Genomic DNA, 17,907 nt, shown 5'->3' with positions numbered 1-17,907 from the left:
TTCTCTGAGATTTACCTGGTGCACTCTGTTAGGACTTGATCGAAGACAGTATTTCTACCATATAGCTAAGTCAAGATGAACGTGATGTATATATAATACCATTGCTGCCCTATCACATTCATTTCTGATCATTTTAAAATAACTATTTTTTTCCCTTTAAGACTATACTGTTCGGGACAGAGAGCAATTAATTAGAAATCACAGAGGTAGGAAGGAAGGATTCTTAGACTCTGTCCTAAAAGGAGTATGTGTTAGTGTGTCATTCATTCCCATAGTCTGTTGTTCTTTTAAAAAGAATGTGAAATCCTTCACTCTTGGAAATTAAAAAAAAAAAAAAAATTCTGCCCTAAACAGAGGTTGCAAAAACTCCCTTCACTCAGCATTTAATTGTATAAGCAGAGAATTTACCAATTTTAATATTTTTGTGCCTGCAGAGCATATCTCATTTCAGGAGCATAAAAATAGGCATAGTGGTTATTTCTTTTGCTCCTCCTTAGGTTTCCACAAAGAATTATGGTAAATATTTTACTTTATCCTCCCTATTAAATCTAGACCATTCTATTATAACATGCTTTCTAGTTCATATCCAGCCAACTGCAAATTGGCTCTGTTGAGCATGTGAAACCCCTTGAATCTAAAGTCATTTTCCCATTAGGGCAGTTTCACTAAAGAGAGGTATCCTTAGCAGTTTGTATGACTGCAAGATCTGATTTCTTATTAACTAAATGTTATTCATATTTAGGGTTGCCAGATTTCAACAAATAAAAATAAGGATTCCAGTTTAATTTGAATTTAAAACTCAAATTAAACTGGGCATACCATATTATATCTGGAGATCCAACCTATAATTTGCCAGTGTCATTCATTCATTACTTCAATTTAAAACCTATTTATTAAATACCATTAGGATAAAACACTGAGATAGAGTCTGTAGGTCAGATTGAAGGTGAAATTTATGTCCTAAAGGAATTTATAATTATTGGAAGATAAAGGCAGAGTACTTAAATTATAAATAAGTAAATGCAGAGTACTTAAATTATAAATAAGCAAATGAAAACTTCATGTATAATATTTACTACATAGGGATGACTATTGTCAATCTTGGTGTAAATTGTTTCTTTGAATTTTGAGTACTGGTCCAGGCATCTGTATTTGTAAGAAAATGGAGTCCTTCCTCTAATAAAGCTCTCTTTTGGAATCAGCATGGCTTTTGCATGTTCATTTCCACCAAAGCATTAATATCTGGTGTTGTACAGATCTGTCTAATTATTTTTTGTTTATTCCCCCCACCTTGTGGTTTGCTTGCTGTCTGCTCTGTGTCCATTCGCTGCGTGCTCTTCTGTGTATTTGCTTGTCTCTCTTTTTGTTGTGTCACCTTGATGAGTTGGCTCTCTGTTTCGCTTGCGTGCGGCGGCTGTCTGCAGTGTGCTGACAAGCCTGCCTTCACAAGGAGGCCCCGGATACAAACCCAGGGCCTACCATATGGTGGACAGGAGCCAACTGATTGAGCCCCAGCCACTTCCCATGTCTAATTATTTTAATTCTCTATGACAATAAAGTGAAAAAAATTAGAAAATGAGACACTTAAAGTTTCCTTTTCCATTATAATTTCAAATGTATTTTAATTTGTGGTTGATAGCTAATCAATACTGGTTTGCTATACTTCCACTTTTGATTTTGCCCTCTGTTAAGAATTTAATGGAATTTAATGTTCCTTAAACAAACACTTGAGAAAATGGTATTTAAAGAAACCCTGACTCTTTTTATAATGTGGGCAATTTCTAATTTATGAGTTTATAAGTAAAATGGATTAGTAGTTCCACTACTAATGTTGTTTTCTATCAATTAATATAAAAGGAATAATAGCCCAAAAGGGGAGAGGGTGACATCTCTACAGAAACATTTTTCTTTCCATAACACTTCTATCCCTCCAAATGATGGTAACTATTGAGTTCTTTCTATGTGCAGATGCTGTGTGCTATACAGACATCATTTAATTTCATACTTATGGCGAAACGGTGGCTAAAGAGGTTAAAGATGTGGTCCAGTATTTTTGGAGGATATCTGGTAACTTTGTAAACACTAGAAACAGAAAGCACAATAGCACACAACATTTACCTTAAATGAGAAGTTTTAAAGGGCTCAATTATGAAAGGAGAGATTTGGGTGAAGCAGTTGGAAAAACTTCCTGATAACAAAGAATTAGAACAGGAAAGAATGGAAAGATAGTTTTCCTTATCTATGTAGAACACCAGTTGTTGTTTATATACCTAGAAGCTGACAGAGATGAAGAAGTCCTACAGATATTCTTTGGGTGTAGTAATTCTGGGAAATGGAGTTTTCCTAAAGATCGAAGGGGTGGCCTCGCCTGCTGAGCTTTGCTCTCTTTCCAGCTTTTCCCAGACATCCACCTATTACGGATCCTGGGACAAAGGAATCTGAGGCAATTCCTACTCCTAAAACAAGAAGTGGTAATTACCTATTCTATTTGATTTCTTACTTCAAATGGAATGTTTAAAACTAAACTCACAAAAAACAAAACAAAACAAAAACTAAACTCACCATTTTCCTCCCTTTCCCAATCTTGAATGTTTCTCTAGGTACTACTCTTTGTTTTCCTTCCGTTAAATTCCTTAAATGAAAGAATCTTTACTTCTTGCCTCCACTTCTTCACCACTCATTTACTCCTAAGCCTAACTCTGTCTCCTAATCTTATCACCCCACTGAAGCATCTCTACCCAAACCACTAGGGATGCTTTTTTCTTTTTCTTTTTTCATTTAAAGATAATAGATCACACATAATGTTACATTAAAAAATATAAGAGATTCCCATATACCCCACTCCCCACACCCCCACTCTTCCCCTATCGACAACTTCTTTCATTAGTGTGGTTCATTCATTGCATTTATTTCGGAGCATCTGCTACACAGCATGGATTATAGTTTATGTTGTAGTTTACACTCTCTCCCAGTCCATTCAGTGGGTTAGGGCAGGATATATAATGTCCTGCATCTGTCCCTGCAACATCATTGAGGACAACTCCCAGTCCTGAAAATGCCCCAATATCACACCTCTTTTCCCTCTCCCTGCCTTCAGCAACTCCCGTGGCCACTGTCTCCACATCAATGATAAAACTTCTTCCATTGCTAGAGTCACAATAATTATATAGTAGAATATTTAGTAAGTCCACTCTAATCCATATTTTATTCCTCCATTCTGAGGACCCTGGGATGGTGATGTCCCGTCCTCTGCCAACACCTCACCCTAACATACCTCTCCTTGCTCCTGTTTTCTGAGCCTTGAGCCTCTTGCATACAATTTTTCCATATCAAGGAGTTGGTTTGTAACTGCTGTTTATACAAACTTCGATACAATTCCCTTGTTTTTGGTGCTAGCTTTAACCCCAAGCTCTGTGGTACCTGGTGCTTTATATTCCCACAACTTTCTGCGGTTCTGCTCGGCTGATTGGCTTGCTTCATTTTACTGTCCCCTTTGGTAAGGGCTTTCTATGTATTGTTTAGTCAGTTACCACTGCTCTATCTTTGTTTCCAAGAGTTTGCATTTCTATTTTTTATTCTTGTTTTGGGATGATTTCTGAAAAGCAAGAAGGCAAAAAACATCTCTCATTATCCTAAAACAGAAAGGTTGTTCAATTTTTTCCTCATGATATTGTGTTCTAAAGCTTTTGATCCTGAGGCCTATTACCTTATTAGAGAATTGAGATAATGATTTTTGTATCTTTTTGTTGTTGTTGTTGTTGTTTTACGAGATCCTGGAGATTGAACCAGGGACCTCATATATGTGGAACAGGTGCCCAACCACTGAGCTATACACATTCTCCTCTTTTGATTTTTATATCAGATAAAGTTCTAGTTACTTTGTGCTATTCAAACATCTGAAGAAGCATTCACAAAAAGATGCTGTCTCTTGGTATGTTAGGGAAGTTACAATTTGGTTGGATAGTCTGTGTTTCAGTATTGGCCTCACTTTTCTGTGCTAGGATGCTCAATTCTTTATATAAACAGCAGCAGAAGCAGTTATTCTCTGGGTGTGATTATCTCTTAGTAGCAGGTGGAGTGATTCATTTCTCCTATATACCTTAGAGAAGACTTTATTATTTGTGGGGGATAGAGTGTGGAGAGAGGAGAGCTCCAGGAATGTGTCAAGTATCATACGTTCTGGACTAGCATAAAAAGCAGCAATTTCTTCACCCACTGCAATTTCAAAGCCTTTAAGTAACACCCCACCTATAATATTCTGAGAACTCACATTATTCATAACAAGGGCCATGATTCACTGAACAGAACAAAATGGAATTATCAAAAATAGACATTGTAGATCAATCTGTAGCAAAAATATATTCTGACAAATAGGCTATAATAACAGGAAGGCCCATTCCATTGAAGTTCTACCACCTCCTCCTTTACTTTGGATGAATAATCTTTATAATTCTGACTTACTGCAACCTTGTAGATCAAGGTATTTGGAAAACAGGTTTTTGCATAAGGACTCACCCACCTTTTTTCTAGTGGCCTAGTTAAGCAAAATTCCATTTGCTTAAATATATTTTCTGTTAATTGCGCTCATTTAATTGTTCACCTTGGATTATTAAGCATTTACATTTAATGCTTTGAATATTGACCTACCATTATTTTTAGTAGCAATGATTACAATATCCTGCAGAGTGGGACAGAAGGCCTTCACATTTGATGTAATTTGAATTCCTGCCAAACCTATTATTTGTTTCAAATATGAGAACTATGATTTCAGACCTTTTACCAAGACAGTTTTTTGCCTTCTATTGATTTCCTGCTTCTCATAGGGTACTAAATTATTTTTAGGGAGTAGTAAACAGAAAAAGGCAGTCCAAGTTTGATAACTACTACTATATTACACACACACGGACACACACACACCCAATATTGAGTGCCTATTTAGACTGTGCAAGGTGTTTTAGGGGATCTAAAGATGAGAATGTTGGATACTTTCAGCTGTAAGTAACAATGACAAACAACTACATTTATAATGACATCATCCAATATAAAAACATTTATTATTGCACTAAAAAGTCCAAAGAATGGCCAGTTCCAGGATTTATATAAAGGTTCACTGATGCTTTTTAGCTTTCTTTCTAGCCATCATTAATGTGATGGCTTTTCCCCATGATTACCTGTTAATGTTTACAAGACGGCTGTCTTAGCTCTGGATAGCATGTCCTTGACCCGTGTGGAGCTGGCCCACACGCAGTGCTGATGTGCGCAAGGAGTGCCGTGCCACGCAGGGATGTCCCCCCCACGTAGGGGAGCCCCACATGCAAAGAGTGCCCTGTAAGGAGAGCTGTCCAGCGTGAAAGAAAGTGCAGCCTGCCCAGGAATGGCACCGCACACACAGAGAGCTGACACAACAAGATGACGCAACAAAAAGAAACACCGATTGCTGGTGCCGGTGCTGCTGATAAGGATAGAAACAGTCACAGAAGAACACACAGTGAATGAACACAGAGAGCAGACAACTGGGGGGGGGGGGAATAAAAAAAAATCTTATAAAAAAAAAAAGAATTCAGAAAAAACAACATCAGGGAATAGCATCACCTGTCTAGGTGACTACGGAGACCAAAGCAGCAGGAAGGAATTAATTCATAAAGTTTTGGAGGGTGTACAAAGTTAATTATAGTTGCAAATCCTCAGATGTTTCTTTAAAGGCTATTTTTTTTTAAGATTAATTTTTATTTATTTCTCCCCCCTCCCCCCGTTCCCTCTGTTGTCTGCTCTCTGTGTCCATTCGTTGTGTGTTCTTCTGTGTCTGCTTGTATTCTCATTAGGAGACTCCAAGAACTGATCCTGGGGCCTTTCAGAGTGGGAGAGAGGCAATCATTCTCTCGCACCACCTCAGCATCCTGCTCTGCTATGTCTTCTTATCTTCTCTCCTCTGTGTCTCTTGTTGCATCATTTTGCTGCACCAGCTCTCTGCGTAGGCTGGCACTCCTGTGCCAGGCAGCTTTCCAGCACTGGGTGGCTTTGCCACACAGAACGGCACTCCTGTGTGGGGGGGCATTCCAGCATGGGCCAGCACTCTGTGTGGGCCAGCTTGCCCTCATCAGGAGGCCTTGGGCATTGAACCCTGGATCTCCTATATGGTGGATGGGAGCCCAACTGGTTGAGCCACATCTGATTCCCACTTTAAAGGCTATTTCAGGAAACACAATGAAAAACTAATACCCCAAAAAAGAAAAATAGCTACTCACTTTTGTTTGCGAGAGTTTGTTTTTCTACTCAGGAGGTATCAGGGATTGAACCCAGGACTTCATACATGGGAAGCACGTGCTCGAGTCATATTCTCTTCCCCACAAGAGATTTTAAAATTACAATAATAGTAAATAAAAGTAAATTATAGTAAATAATAACCCAGGAATAATGAGAAAATGTTTATAAATGTGTTTTGTGAATGGCAAATCACTATACATAAATCTGAGTATTTATTTACTAACTTGAGAGGTATTTTTGATGCCAGTTTTTAAAAGTGTCCTTTTCAAACAGGGATTACTCTTTCCTATCCTGTCTTATACCACAGTGAAATTTGGCTGAAATTGTGTGGGCACCAAATTCCCTGATTTGGTGGTTCTTATTCTTTTATTTATATTTTATTAATAGACTTTATCTTTTAGAACAGTTTTAGATTTACACAAAAATTGAACACATAGTACAGAAAGTTCCCATATACCCTCCACCTTATACAGTTTTCCCTATTTTTAACATCTTTCATTGGCATGGTATATTCATTACAATGAGCTAATGTTGATCCATTGTTATTAACTAAAACCCACACTTTATTCAGATTTCTGTAGTTTTTACCATGTCCTTTTTCTGTTCCTCTCCAGGATACCACATTACATTTAGTGCTCATGTCTTAGGCTCTTCTTGGCATGACATTAACCCTTTATTTTTTGGATAAAAAATCCAGCTGAAGAAAAAGGAAAAAAGGAAGGGGTCAAAAAAAGAATCCAGCTGACAGATCAGATGTGGCTCAAGCAGTTGGGCACCTGCCTCCCAGACAGGTCAGAGGTTCAGTTCTGGTGCCTCCTGAAGAAGAGGAGCAGAGACAACAAGCAAAGGGAGCAGACAGACCAAAGAGACTTGGGGGGGCAGGGGGGAGGGAATCCAGCTGAAAATCTGGTGAAAGCTATGACTTTTCTCTAGAGAGAAATTCATGTGTTTTGGATGGTTAATTTAAGGGAGGCCCATTTACAGCAAATTCTGAAGCCCTACTTAGAAGGAAAGTGAGAACTTTAAACTATCTCCTTCCCCAGATTCTGCTCTAGTTCAGGCTCTACCTCTAATTTGTTGTGTGACCCTATGCCAACCTGTTACCCTATGCTGGCCTCAGTTACACCATCTGTGAGATGAAGAATTTGGTTTACAAGATGCCCAAACCCTTTTCTAGCACGGGTGGAGAGTAAGGTGGGTGTCATCCCTACAGCTGTCAACATCTGAGGACAACTTTAGACCAACCCAGATCAGGCTAGGGAAGGGCATGGGCTTATCGATAAGGAAGCTGCAAAGATACAGTGAGAGAAAATGAAAATTTTACCAAACCAAACCAAACCCGGGTTCCACTGCTTGACTGTGGATTTTCTAAGTCATTTCCTCCTTCTGGGCTTCAGTTTTCTCATCAGCAAATTGTAGAGGCCCTGCTTCTGGCGGTTCGGAAACTCCTTGGATCATCTGGGCAAAATGTACCTAGTTAAGTGCTCTGTGAAGAATTATGATGAAAAAGAAGATGGAGAAAGTGGGTGGGTGCAGGGATGGAGGAGGGACACAAGGAATGCGAGGCACGATGGGAGCTCAAGAAAGAGGCAGACAGCCCAAACTCTCAGGCTCTCCGGTCCCACTCGCACAACGCCGAGGTTATTCCGACCAAAGACCCGGCCCCGCCTCCACCCCGCCTTCCTAACCCTCAGGCTGAGAAGAGCCACACTACGTATGGCAGCCACTGCGCACCTCTCACGCTGCCACCTCACTCCGGTCCCTGCCTGCCCTCGGCCTCTTTCGGTTGGCTCATTACGAGCGCAACGTAAGCGCCGCTTACTTCCCCCGCTTATTTTCCCCTTGGCCCCGCCCTCTTCCTCGCTCCTTCCAACGCGGCTCGAAACCTAACTTGTCCTGCTTTCCGCTGCGCCGGAAGCCGGGAGAGCTGGTTAAACCAGGAAGGCGATGGCCTTGGCGCGCACGCGCACGCACCACGCACTCACGCACGCCGGCGGGCGGCAGGCGGCAGGCTCGCGCCCGGGCTAGCCCCGCGCCGCGCCACCAGCTCGCGCACTCAGCAGGTTGGGCTGCGGCGGCGACAGCTGTGGGAGCTGAGGCGTCTGCGGCTCCGGCCCTGCCACCCATCGCCTGTCTCACCCCAGTCTCCGTGCTGGGTGCTGAGGAAGGGAAGGACGCTAGCCCTGGAAAGCCCGAGCACAGCCTTGGCTGCTTCCGACACCGCCCTCTTTCCCTTCCCACCCGCGGGCCTCGCTCGGTGTTAGGCGCCTGTGCTGGGAGACGGCGGCGACGGCTGCCTGTCTGTGGAGGACTCCTGCCCTCCAGCCTTGCTCCTCCGCCGGGGCCCTGCAGGGGCCGAGAGAGCTCGGCGCCTGCCCTTCGTCTGGCCTGTTTCGTCAGCTGGTTGGAGCAGCGTCGGTCTGGGAGGTCTCTGGGCTGAGGCGGCGGCGGCAGCTCCTCCGGCTCCATCATGTCCGCGGGCGGAGACTTCGGGAATCCGCTGAGGAAATTCAAGCTGGTGTTCCTGGGGGAGCAAAGCGGTGAGTGTGCGGCTCCCCCCACTCCTGGCTGCTGGCCGCGGCTTCCCCGCACCGCCTCCAGTGCGGCCCTTCAGCCCGTGAAGGCTGCTTGCCGGCCTCGCCTTCGCGCTCTGCTCCACCCTCCAGCCCTTCCCCTGTTCGCCGACCCCTCTTTGCCCCTGGCGTCCTCCACGCTTCGATCCGTCGCCCGGTTTTGAAACCTTTTCCTTTGGACCTTCGGTCCCCGACTCTGCTGTCTCGGTCCCTGCAACCTCACCGTCTCCTGTCGGTCTGCCCTTCCCAGTCCTCGCCCCGCCCAGCCCTGGCCTCCTGTCCAGCTCTTTCTTCCTCGGGTCTCCCTGGCCTCCCCTACCCCAGCCTCGTTTCTTGCGCCCCACCCCTAATCCGTGCCCTGCGCCGGCTTTTTCAGCTCCGCGAGGCCCCCCGGGAAGCCCCGTTCCCGGGAGCAGGCCCTCTTCAACCTTGGGCAAGCAGGGTGGGAGCTGGGCGTTGTTTTCCCCAGAGGCTTGGCGCTGGGAATTGAGAATCCTTATGGAAGGTGGAAAGTGGTGTTGGAAGAAAAGTCTTGAATTGATCTGTGTTATCGAAGAATTATATCTGAATTGGAGGCGATTTGGGGATGGGGTGGCGGACGTGGGGGGAGGCGGCTTTTGCCTCTTGAATTGGGTTGTGGTTTGTCGGAAAAACCTCATTTTCTTCTCTTGGCTTTAATTACTGACGATTCTTCTGGCAGTGTGGATGCTTTTCCGATCTCTGCCAGATGCTATGTCATGATCGTTTTACTTGGAATTTTTCACATCTCACCTCCCCCTTTGCTGGTTTCCACATGAAGCGCTCTCTGATTCTCCTCACGGTGGTGCAAACGGGAATTACTGGGGAAATGTTAATTATCCATTTTTGCGTGTTTTCCGGTTATATATTTAGGATTCGGGCGAGGGAAGGCTTGGGAATAAGAAACATCTTTGTTTTGTATAGGATTTCCTTGGGGGTGGGGGTGGGGTTTCGGGAGGAATGGAGTAGGGTAGGAATAGATTCCGCACCTAGTTATCTAAATTAGATTTAAATTTGCAATACTTCGGGTAAATGACTTTTATACTTAGTATTCCATACTATTTGATGAGTGAAATTGTAATGCTGTTTACCTGGTCAGAGTTCTGCTGTTGCTTTGTATTAGATTCGAGTTCATAATTTTGTGATAGTTGTCTTTAAGATTACTTCTTGTAGTAATTCCAACTTTATGCTGTCTTGTGCAACTGTCCATCCGTATTGGACATTTCCAGTACCATTTTCCATCGATGTTATGCAAATTTGTTTAGAGATTTTTACTGTCCTTTGTTTTTACTCACACTGTTCCTGACCTTGGTTAAAATTAAGATCTTGAGATAAAAGGTCCACCCAAATCATCAAACATTGGGTACCTACTAGGTGACTTAGGTGATATCATAGAAAACATTATTTGTTTTGACTGGAACGCAGGCAGCAATACAAATTCAGAGCTTCCAACTATTTACACCAATTTATATGGCATCAAAATAGTTTAATGCTAGTTGCAAAATTGCCCTCTACTTGGACCTGAGCATTTTTCTCTTTTCATATGTAGATCTCCCCCCACACCTTACCAAAGGAAAAAAATTCAGCCTTCTTTTTGTTTGTGAGTTTTCCTGAAGTAAGTTTAAGCTTGATTAAAAAAATTTTTTTTAAGGTGAGTAATTTAGTAGAACACTTGGAGTTGATATTGGTACAGCCTTTTTATGGCAATTTCAGGACAGTGCCATACATAAAAGATAACCTTAAGGTCATTATTGATAAATATGGTCTTAAGTGCTTATTGTGCACTCTAGGGATATTATTGTCTCCCTTATGTTGTGATGCAGAGCTGTTTAGTTTGCATGAGGAAACCATTAATTTCTGTCCTAGGATGGTTTTAACATGAGTAGAGATCTGACTTTAAGTATCAGTAGGTTTCTTTTGAATTTCTGGAATACTGTGTTTATGTTCTAATTCATTTCACATTGCAGAGTGTTAAGGCATCTCATTTCATACTTTTTTTAAACCTTTAATAATCCCCCCTCCCTCGGATAATTCCTGAAGCCATTTTAGATTTTTATTTAGATTTTAATTTTTTAGAACAGTTTTTGATTTTACAGAAAACTTGAGAAAATAGTACAGAGTTTCCATATACTATCCTCCCTCTCTCCTGTTTCCTCTATTATTACCTTCTTATTCTATTATGGTACACTAGTTAAAATTAATGAACTAATGTGGATACTTTATTATTAACTAAGGCCCTTCGTTAATTCACATTTCCTTAGGTTTTTCCTGTCCTTCTTTTCCAAGATCCCATCCAGGATACCACATTACTGTTTAGTTGTTGTATCTTCTCAGTCTCCTCTTAGCTGTTTTTTTTCCCTTGATTGTGTTTACATGCTTTTTACTAAGAATTGTGGTGATAACTACCTTTTGAGGTTACTGCAAAGCTAAGTAATGCATCCAGTAGCTATGACAATGAAGAATTGATCTCTCTTTTCTTGGGCAGTGTTTGTAGTATTCTTATGCATTAGCAAAGGTCTGTAGAATCCATGCCATCTTGATGAAACTTCATGAATTATTTATTTTTTGGTTTGTTAGAATTTCACAATTCAGCTTTCAAAGACTAATTTGTGGCAAAGCTTTGTTTCCTTAGTAGCATAAACCACGTTCATAATTATTATTTTAAAAATCTATTTCCCATAGCGGAATGTAAGTCTCATGAAGATAAAAACTATTGTCTTTCTTATTGCTTGTATCCCTAGTGCCTAGTATAGTGCCAGGCTCATAGAAGGTGCTCAGAAATAATTGTTGAATGAACGATGGTTGTATTTAATAGTATCCAAGGCTAATAATATATTAGTAGCCTATATTATTATTTGCTGTGGTGAAGGTGTCTCTATTTTTTCCTTATGCAGTTATTGGTTTAACAATAATATTTTATATTTCCATCATTTGATTGTATGCATTGATATTCCAGATGCTGGGCGGCAGAGGGAGGGAGCAGACAGTAACTCATATGCCTGACTTTTTGCTAAGAGAAATTAGACTGACTTGGGTTTTCCTTTTTCGGGTTGAATTAGATTAATCTTGCTTTTTTAAAGCTATTATTGTTAAGGTATATATTTTTGCTATTAGTGAGCATATAAAAGTATATCAAAATGATATTAAAGATGTTTGTAGAACTTATTTAAAGTTAAGTAGACTGCGTTTTATTTAGCTTATTGAAAATTTAAGGTGCTATACTCTGTAATGAAGAAGTACCTGAAACCTCAGATTGAGTTAATGATATATCAGCCTTGGTAATCTTTGTCTAGATTCTTATGGTTTATTTCTATTTCGGTAGTATACTTGGTTTAATAAAGGAATATTGAAATATTCAGATTGAATTTGAAGTTTACTTGAGACTCTGGTATTGTCTTGAAATGCAGAGGCATTTAGGAATGCCATTCATGGTTTACAATAGAAAATTTTGCTGCAAACAAATATCTTAGGTTACAAATTAGGAAATATATGGTAGAGGGAAACACAGAAATGCATATGGCTTAGTACTCCATCTTTATTCATTTTATATTGTCTTTCCAGCCAATTTTGCATCAGCTTTTTAAAAAATTGCAGCATTCTAGGTGGGAAGATATGTCCTATTCTCAGTGATCCACCAGTTCTGAACAATTTGTATTGTGCTAGATCAGCTAATCTTAAACTTTTTCTTCTCAGGACCCCTTTATGTATGCTCTTAGAAAATAATGAGGACTTTGAAGAGTTCTGTTTATGTAGCTTTTATCTATCAATATTTACAGTATTAAAAATTAACTGGTTTTGGTAATGGATGATGATGATTGCAGCACAACATTGTAAATGTAATTAACAGTCTGAATTGTATATGTATATGTGGTTAAAAGTAGAAACTTTAGATTGTATATTTGTTACTAGAATAAAAATTTTAAAAACAAAACAAAGCATAGGACTGTACAACACAGTGAACCCTATTGTAAATGGTGGGCAATAATTAATAGTATAATTATGTAAATGTACCACACTAATGCAAGGTGTTAATAATATTGATATATGGGAACGCTGCATTTTATGTATTCTATGAATGATATTCCTATAAACCTTTAATACTTGCCTAACCAAAAATTAATAAAAAATATATTTAAAAAAACAGACTGGGAAACTGATGTGGCTCAAGCTGTTGGGCTCCTTTCTACCATATGGGAGGCTCTGGGTTCAGTTCCTGGAGCTTCCTGGTGAAGGCAAGAGGGCCTGCGCGGTGGAGAGCAGATGACCCATGCTGCGGAGAGCTAACAGCCTGTGCCATGGAGAGCTGGCACAGCAAGATGACGCAACAAAGGGAGATGCACAGGAGACACAGAAACACAGCAGAGCAGGAAGCTGAGGTGGCTTACACGATTGAGTGCCTCTCTCCCACATCGGAGGTCCCAGGATTGGTTCTTGGTGCCTCCTAAGGAGAAGACAAGAAGAGAAGACAAGCAGAAACAGAAGACCGTGAAGTTAGTAGACACAGCAGATAGTGAGAACAGGTAGGGCGGGGGATAAAAAGAAAACAAATCTTAAAAAAAAAAGATTAGTAAAAAAATTAACTGAGAAAATTTAAAAATACTTCATTAAAAATAGTAATAAGTTAATTACATGTTGACATAATCATTTATGTAAAAGAACTATTTTCCAAACAAAACTTTAGTGAGAGTTGCAATGTTTTGCATATTTGCAAGTCTCTCCAGTGTCTGACTTTTAATAAATAATAGCTGTTTCTGCATTCACTTTATTGTGATAACACATATCATATAGCCTCTGGGAAACTCCACTGTATAACACATGAGAGTGAAAAGCCAAATAACATCTTATAATGAAACTGGGTTTGACTTTTTTGGATCTCCTGAAGGGTCTTAGGGATCCCTAGCTGTTTGTGGACCACACTTTAAGAACTGCTGGGTTGGATGATAACAAGCCACTTTTTGTAGCTTTTTCCAGCTTTTATATGGCAAGTTAGGACACTCAGTGGAACTATTTTCCATATCTTTCTAAGACCTTTAAACAGTAGAGCTAATGGTTAAAACAGTCTGGGTTTCATATTTTAGTACTGGTTACTGACCTTTGGCAAATTACTTAAATTATGCTTTAATTTCCTTTTCTATAAAATAAAGATTATACTATCATGTAGAAAAAAAAAAGAGTTGAGCACTAAATGTTTGATTTTAAACTCTTGTGTGAGTTTATGGGGCCTTACTCTAGAGTGATCTAGCTGAGTTCTTTTTTGGGAGAGTTCCTGATGTTAGGTCTTGAAGGTTTTTAGGGTTTTTTTTTTTTCTTATTGTGGTAAAATATATATGTAGCATAACATTCCCCGTTTAATTATATTTAAAATGTTGTGCTGCCATCACCACCATACATTGCCATAACTCTTCATCATCCCCAACAAAATCTTTGTACCCATTAAGCATTGACTTCCTTTTTCCCTACCTCCCTCCACCTCTGATAATTTGTAATCTGCTTTCTGTCTGTGAATTTCTGGTTATTTCATATAAATAAAATCATGTCTGTGTCTGGCTTATTTCATTCAACTTGATGTCTTTAAGGTTCGTCCATATTGTAGTGTTTGTTAGCACTTTTACAACAGAATAAAATTCAATTGTATGTATACAATACCACATTTTTTCTTCTGTTGATGGACACTTCAGTTACTTCTACCCTTTGGCCATTGTGAACAATGCTGCTATAAACGTTAGTATCAAATATCTGTTTGAGTCCTTGCTTTCAATTCTTTTGGGTATATACCAAGAATTGGGGTTGTATGGTAATTCTGTGTTCAACTTTTTGATTTCCAAACTTATTCCTACAGTTGCACCATTTTACAATCCTACCACCCATATATAGGTTTCAATTTCTATGAATCCTTGTCAACACTTTTTTTTTTTTTTTAAGTAATAGCCATCCTTGTGGGTGTAAAGTGGTATCTCATTGTGGTTTTGATTTGCATTTCCTTAATTTGCTAATGATACTGAACATCTTTTGATGTGCTTATCTGCCATTTGTATATCTTCTTCGGAGAAATGTCTTTAAATCTTTTGCCAATTTTTTTGACTTTTAAGGTGTTCTTTATATGAAAACGTATATTCTGGCTGTTAAACCGTTATCTTAGGAGCAGATGTGGCTCAGTGGTTGAGCATAGGCTTTGTACATACAACGTCCTGGGTTCACTTTTGGCCCCAATACCTCAAAAAACAAACAAACACAAAAAAACCCTATCTCCACTATCTATATATTTTTTCCCTTCTGCCAGCTTTAGGTTTACTTTGCTTTTTTCCTAGTTCATCAGTATACGAAGTTAGTTTTTTCCCCCCACACCGAAATGTTTTAATGTAAACTTTATTATAAAAGTAATACATACTAAAAATTAAAAAAGAGTGGTATAAGGTGATATAAATGAACATTTAAAAATTCCCATTTTCAGTCTTCCGGTATTATAGCTATAAGGTTTCTTTGAAATACTGAAATTTAACAAGTGCTTTAACAAATTACAAGTCATTGTTTCTTCTCTATTGGTCTGTTTTATATAGTGTTGAGATCCATTATATATTGAGGATTACTCTTAATGTTACAGAGGTTGAAGGGTTGAAACTTCAATTTTATAATAAAATATGGTTAAAACTGGGTTGCCAAAAGCACATTTTCTTCACTTTTAGTATTCTTCCCCATAAAATATCTATTTCAAACACAAATAAATTTTACCCATATTTATCACCAAAATTTCAGTCTTATCTTGCATATGCAGCACATATGTAATTAAACAGTTGGTAAATATACAGACATAAAGCACAAACAAGGGCCACAAGGTACTGCTGTTTAATGTATCCATCATCAGGATGATCAAGCTGGTTATATTTGACGGCAAGAAAAGCAATAACTGGTTTCTGCTTATAGCTGTGATTAAACAAAAACTGGGATCCTTTCTTTCACCTTCAGGAACTGGAGATTCTAAGTGCTTTTTATTTGTTGCAGGTAGCTGAATAAGTTTCCAAGAACTTGGTACTAGAGCCCCTTTAATTAGAAATTGACAAAACCCAAAATTATATCACTTACTAGTTTTATATAAACTAATAAGGATCAGGCTAGAAGCAGCTACCCAAACACAAAATACTATTGTGATTAGTAATCGAAGAAAATGTGGCATTGGTGTGGAGAAAAGTGGCCATGGTGGCTGCTGGATGTGGGGAATGGGAGGAAGAGATGAGATGTGGAGGCGTTTTCGGGACTTGGAGCTGTCCTGGGTGGTGCTGCAGGGACAATTACCGGACATTGTATGTCCTCCCATGGCCCACTGGATGGAACGTGGGAGAGTGTGGGCTATGATGTGGACCATTGACCATGAGGTGCAACGATGCTCAGAGATGTGTTCACCAAATGCAATGAATGTCTCATGATGATGGAGGAGAATGTTGCTATGCGGGGAGGAGTAGGGTGAGGAGGGTGGGGGTATATGGGGACCTCATATTTTTTTAATGTAATATTAAAAAAATGAATAAAGACCAAAAAAAATAAAATAAAAATTAAAAAAAAAACTAAATTGGCTGTTTTTTGAGATACTACTTCTCTATTTGCTTGAGCTATGTAAAGAGATGTGAAGAGACTAATAGTTGCCAGTGTAAGACGTGTTACTTTTTTCTGGTTTTTGATTTGTAGCCTGTTCTTAAGTATATACAACCTGTTTGCACACAAGCAGTGTGTATTGCCACATAACCCAAAGTAGAGAATTATTCCTCCTTTGTTGGCAACTTACTCAACCAACTCTTGTGCCACTGCCATCAGTACCATACAAAATTAACTTCTGCAAAGTCAAGTCAAGGGCTAGCTGATGTAATACAGTAATGCTGATGGCCACAATCTAGGATTTATTGGGGAGGTGGGGTGGAGGGAGTCAAAAGCAATGATGTTTTAAGATTCACAACTGTTATGGTAAAAAAAAAAAGTTCAGTAAACTCCATACTGACTTAGATGTTCCCAATAGTCAATGGATTTTATAACAACTAGTTGTCCTGCCTGTGCCCAGGAAGACTAATGGCCAAATAGAGGACAGTGACTTTGTAAAGTAGTAAAATTCTGGGGCCCTTCCATATTGGATTTTCTCCTAAACTCTGAAGAAACCATGCAGTCCCCAAAACAAAGCTGCCTGCTCCAAACCCATAGATCTGCGTTTTGGCTGGTTGTCTAGAGAAAAGTGAGAAGTCCACAGCCAAAATGTCAGTAGCAGAGAATGTATTGTTAATTACATGGAAACAGAAGATGCCTGGAATGTGTTCTGAATCTAGACTGATTTTCAGGAAATCTTCAAGGATTTTCTGGACAGGCACTCTGGCATGGCAAGTTCTGCCAATATACATTGCAGTACATTTGATAAAACAGCCCTGCCTCAAAGATAATTACCGTGAGCTGCTCAAGGAGGAAAGATGGCAAAATGGCTAAAGTGGCCACCAGGAGCTATTGGGAAAACAAAATCAGTGAAAAATTGAGTTCTCCAGATATGTGAAGAGGAGTAAAAGACGTGTTATGAGAAAATGGTCAGGAGCCCTGTGGACAAGGTACAGAATGCAGGCAAGCACAAGCACTGGGTGATTTCCATTGCATTTGGTTCCATTGAGGTTACTAACAAAAGCTTCCTTCATCTGCTTTTGAGACATTTTCTTTTTCTCCTTTCATGGTAACAAACCAATCGGAATGGTTGGCCTGGAAAATAAGAGTTCTTTTCATCACAGCCACACCCAGCATCTTAGCCGCCACACGTTCCTGGTGGCCCAGCCCCCCTCCCCCCCCCAGGGTCGTTTACATGGGCCTGGCTGCCAGGCTCCAACCTAGACAATGCCTGAAATTAGGTTATTAATTTGAGATCTATCTTCAAATAGTCATTGATAGATAAAACTTGCTCTGAGCTCTGCCTTCACTGCATCCGATAAGTTTTGGAATGTTGTATTTGTTTTCATTTCTAAGTATTTTTAATTTTCCCTTTTTATTTCTTCTTTAACCCAGTGGTTTAAGAGTATGCTGTTATAGTTCCACA

The 17,907-nt window shown here is 39.8% G+C and overlaps 1 protein-coding gene and 1 pseudogene across 4 annotated transcripts in view; one reads left to right on the top strand and one right to left on the bottom strand.

Moving 5' to 3' along the window:
* Positions 1-7,961: 7,961 nt before the first annotated feature.
* The window catches only part of RAB6A (RAB6A, member RAS oncogene family), an 89,131-nt gene continuing 79,185 nt past the window's right edge, over positions 7,962-17,907 (top strand). For 3 of the 4 annotated variants that reach the window (XM_004453887.5, XM_071218260.1, XM_071218261.1), the window contains exon 1: positions 7,974-8,804. In XM_004453887.5, coding sequence (XP_004453944.2) covers positions 8,735-8,804 — 70 coding nt within the window. In that variant the 5' untranslated portion in view covers positions 7,974-8,734. Of the gene's footprint in view, positions 8,805-17,907 lie in introns of all 4 variants that reach the window. The other variant, XM_012523439.3, reaches the window with a different exon arrangement.
* LOC139439757 (phosphatidylinositol-glycan biosynthesis class W protein-like) lies at positions 13,930-17,530 on the bottom strand (annotated as a pseudogene).

Source organism: Dasypus novemcinctus, chromosome 10 (genome assembly GCF_030445035.2).
Source record: "Dasypus novemcinctus isolate mDasNov1 chromosome 10, mDasNov1.1.hap2, whole genome shotgun sequence".
In the NCBI taxonomy this organism is placed as follows: domain Eukaryota; kingdom Metazoa; phylum Chordata; class Mammalia; order Cingulata; family Dasypodidae; genus Dasypus; species Dasypus novemcinctus.
The sequence above is the reverse complement of the archived record's forward strand: the minus strand, read 5'-3'. Positions and strand labels throughout refer to the sequence as shown.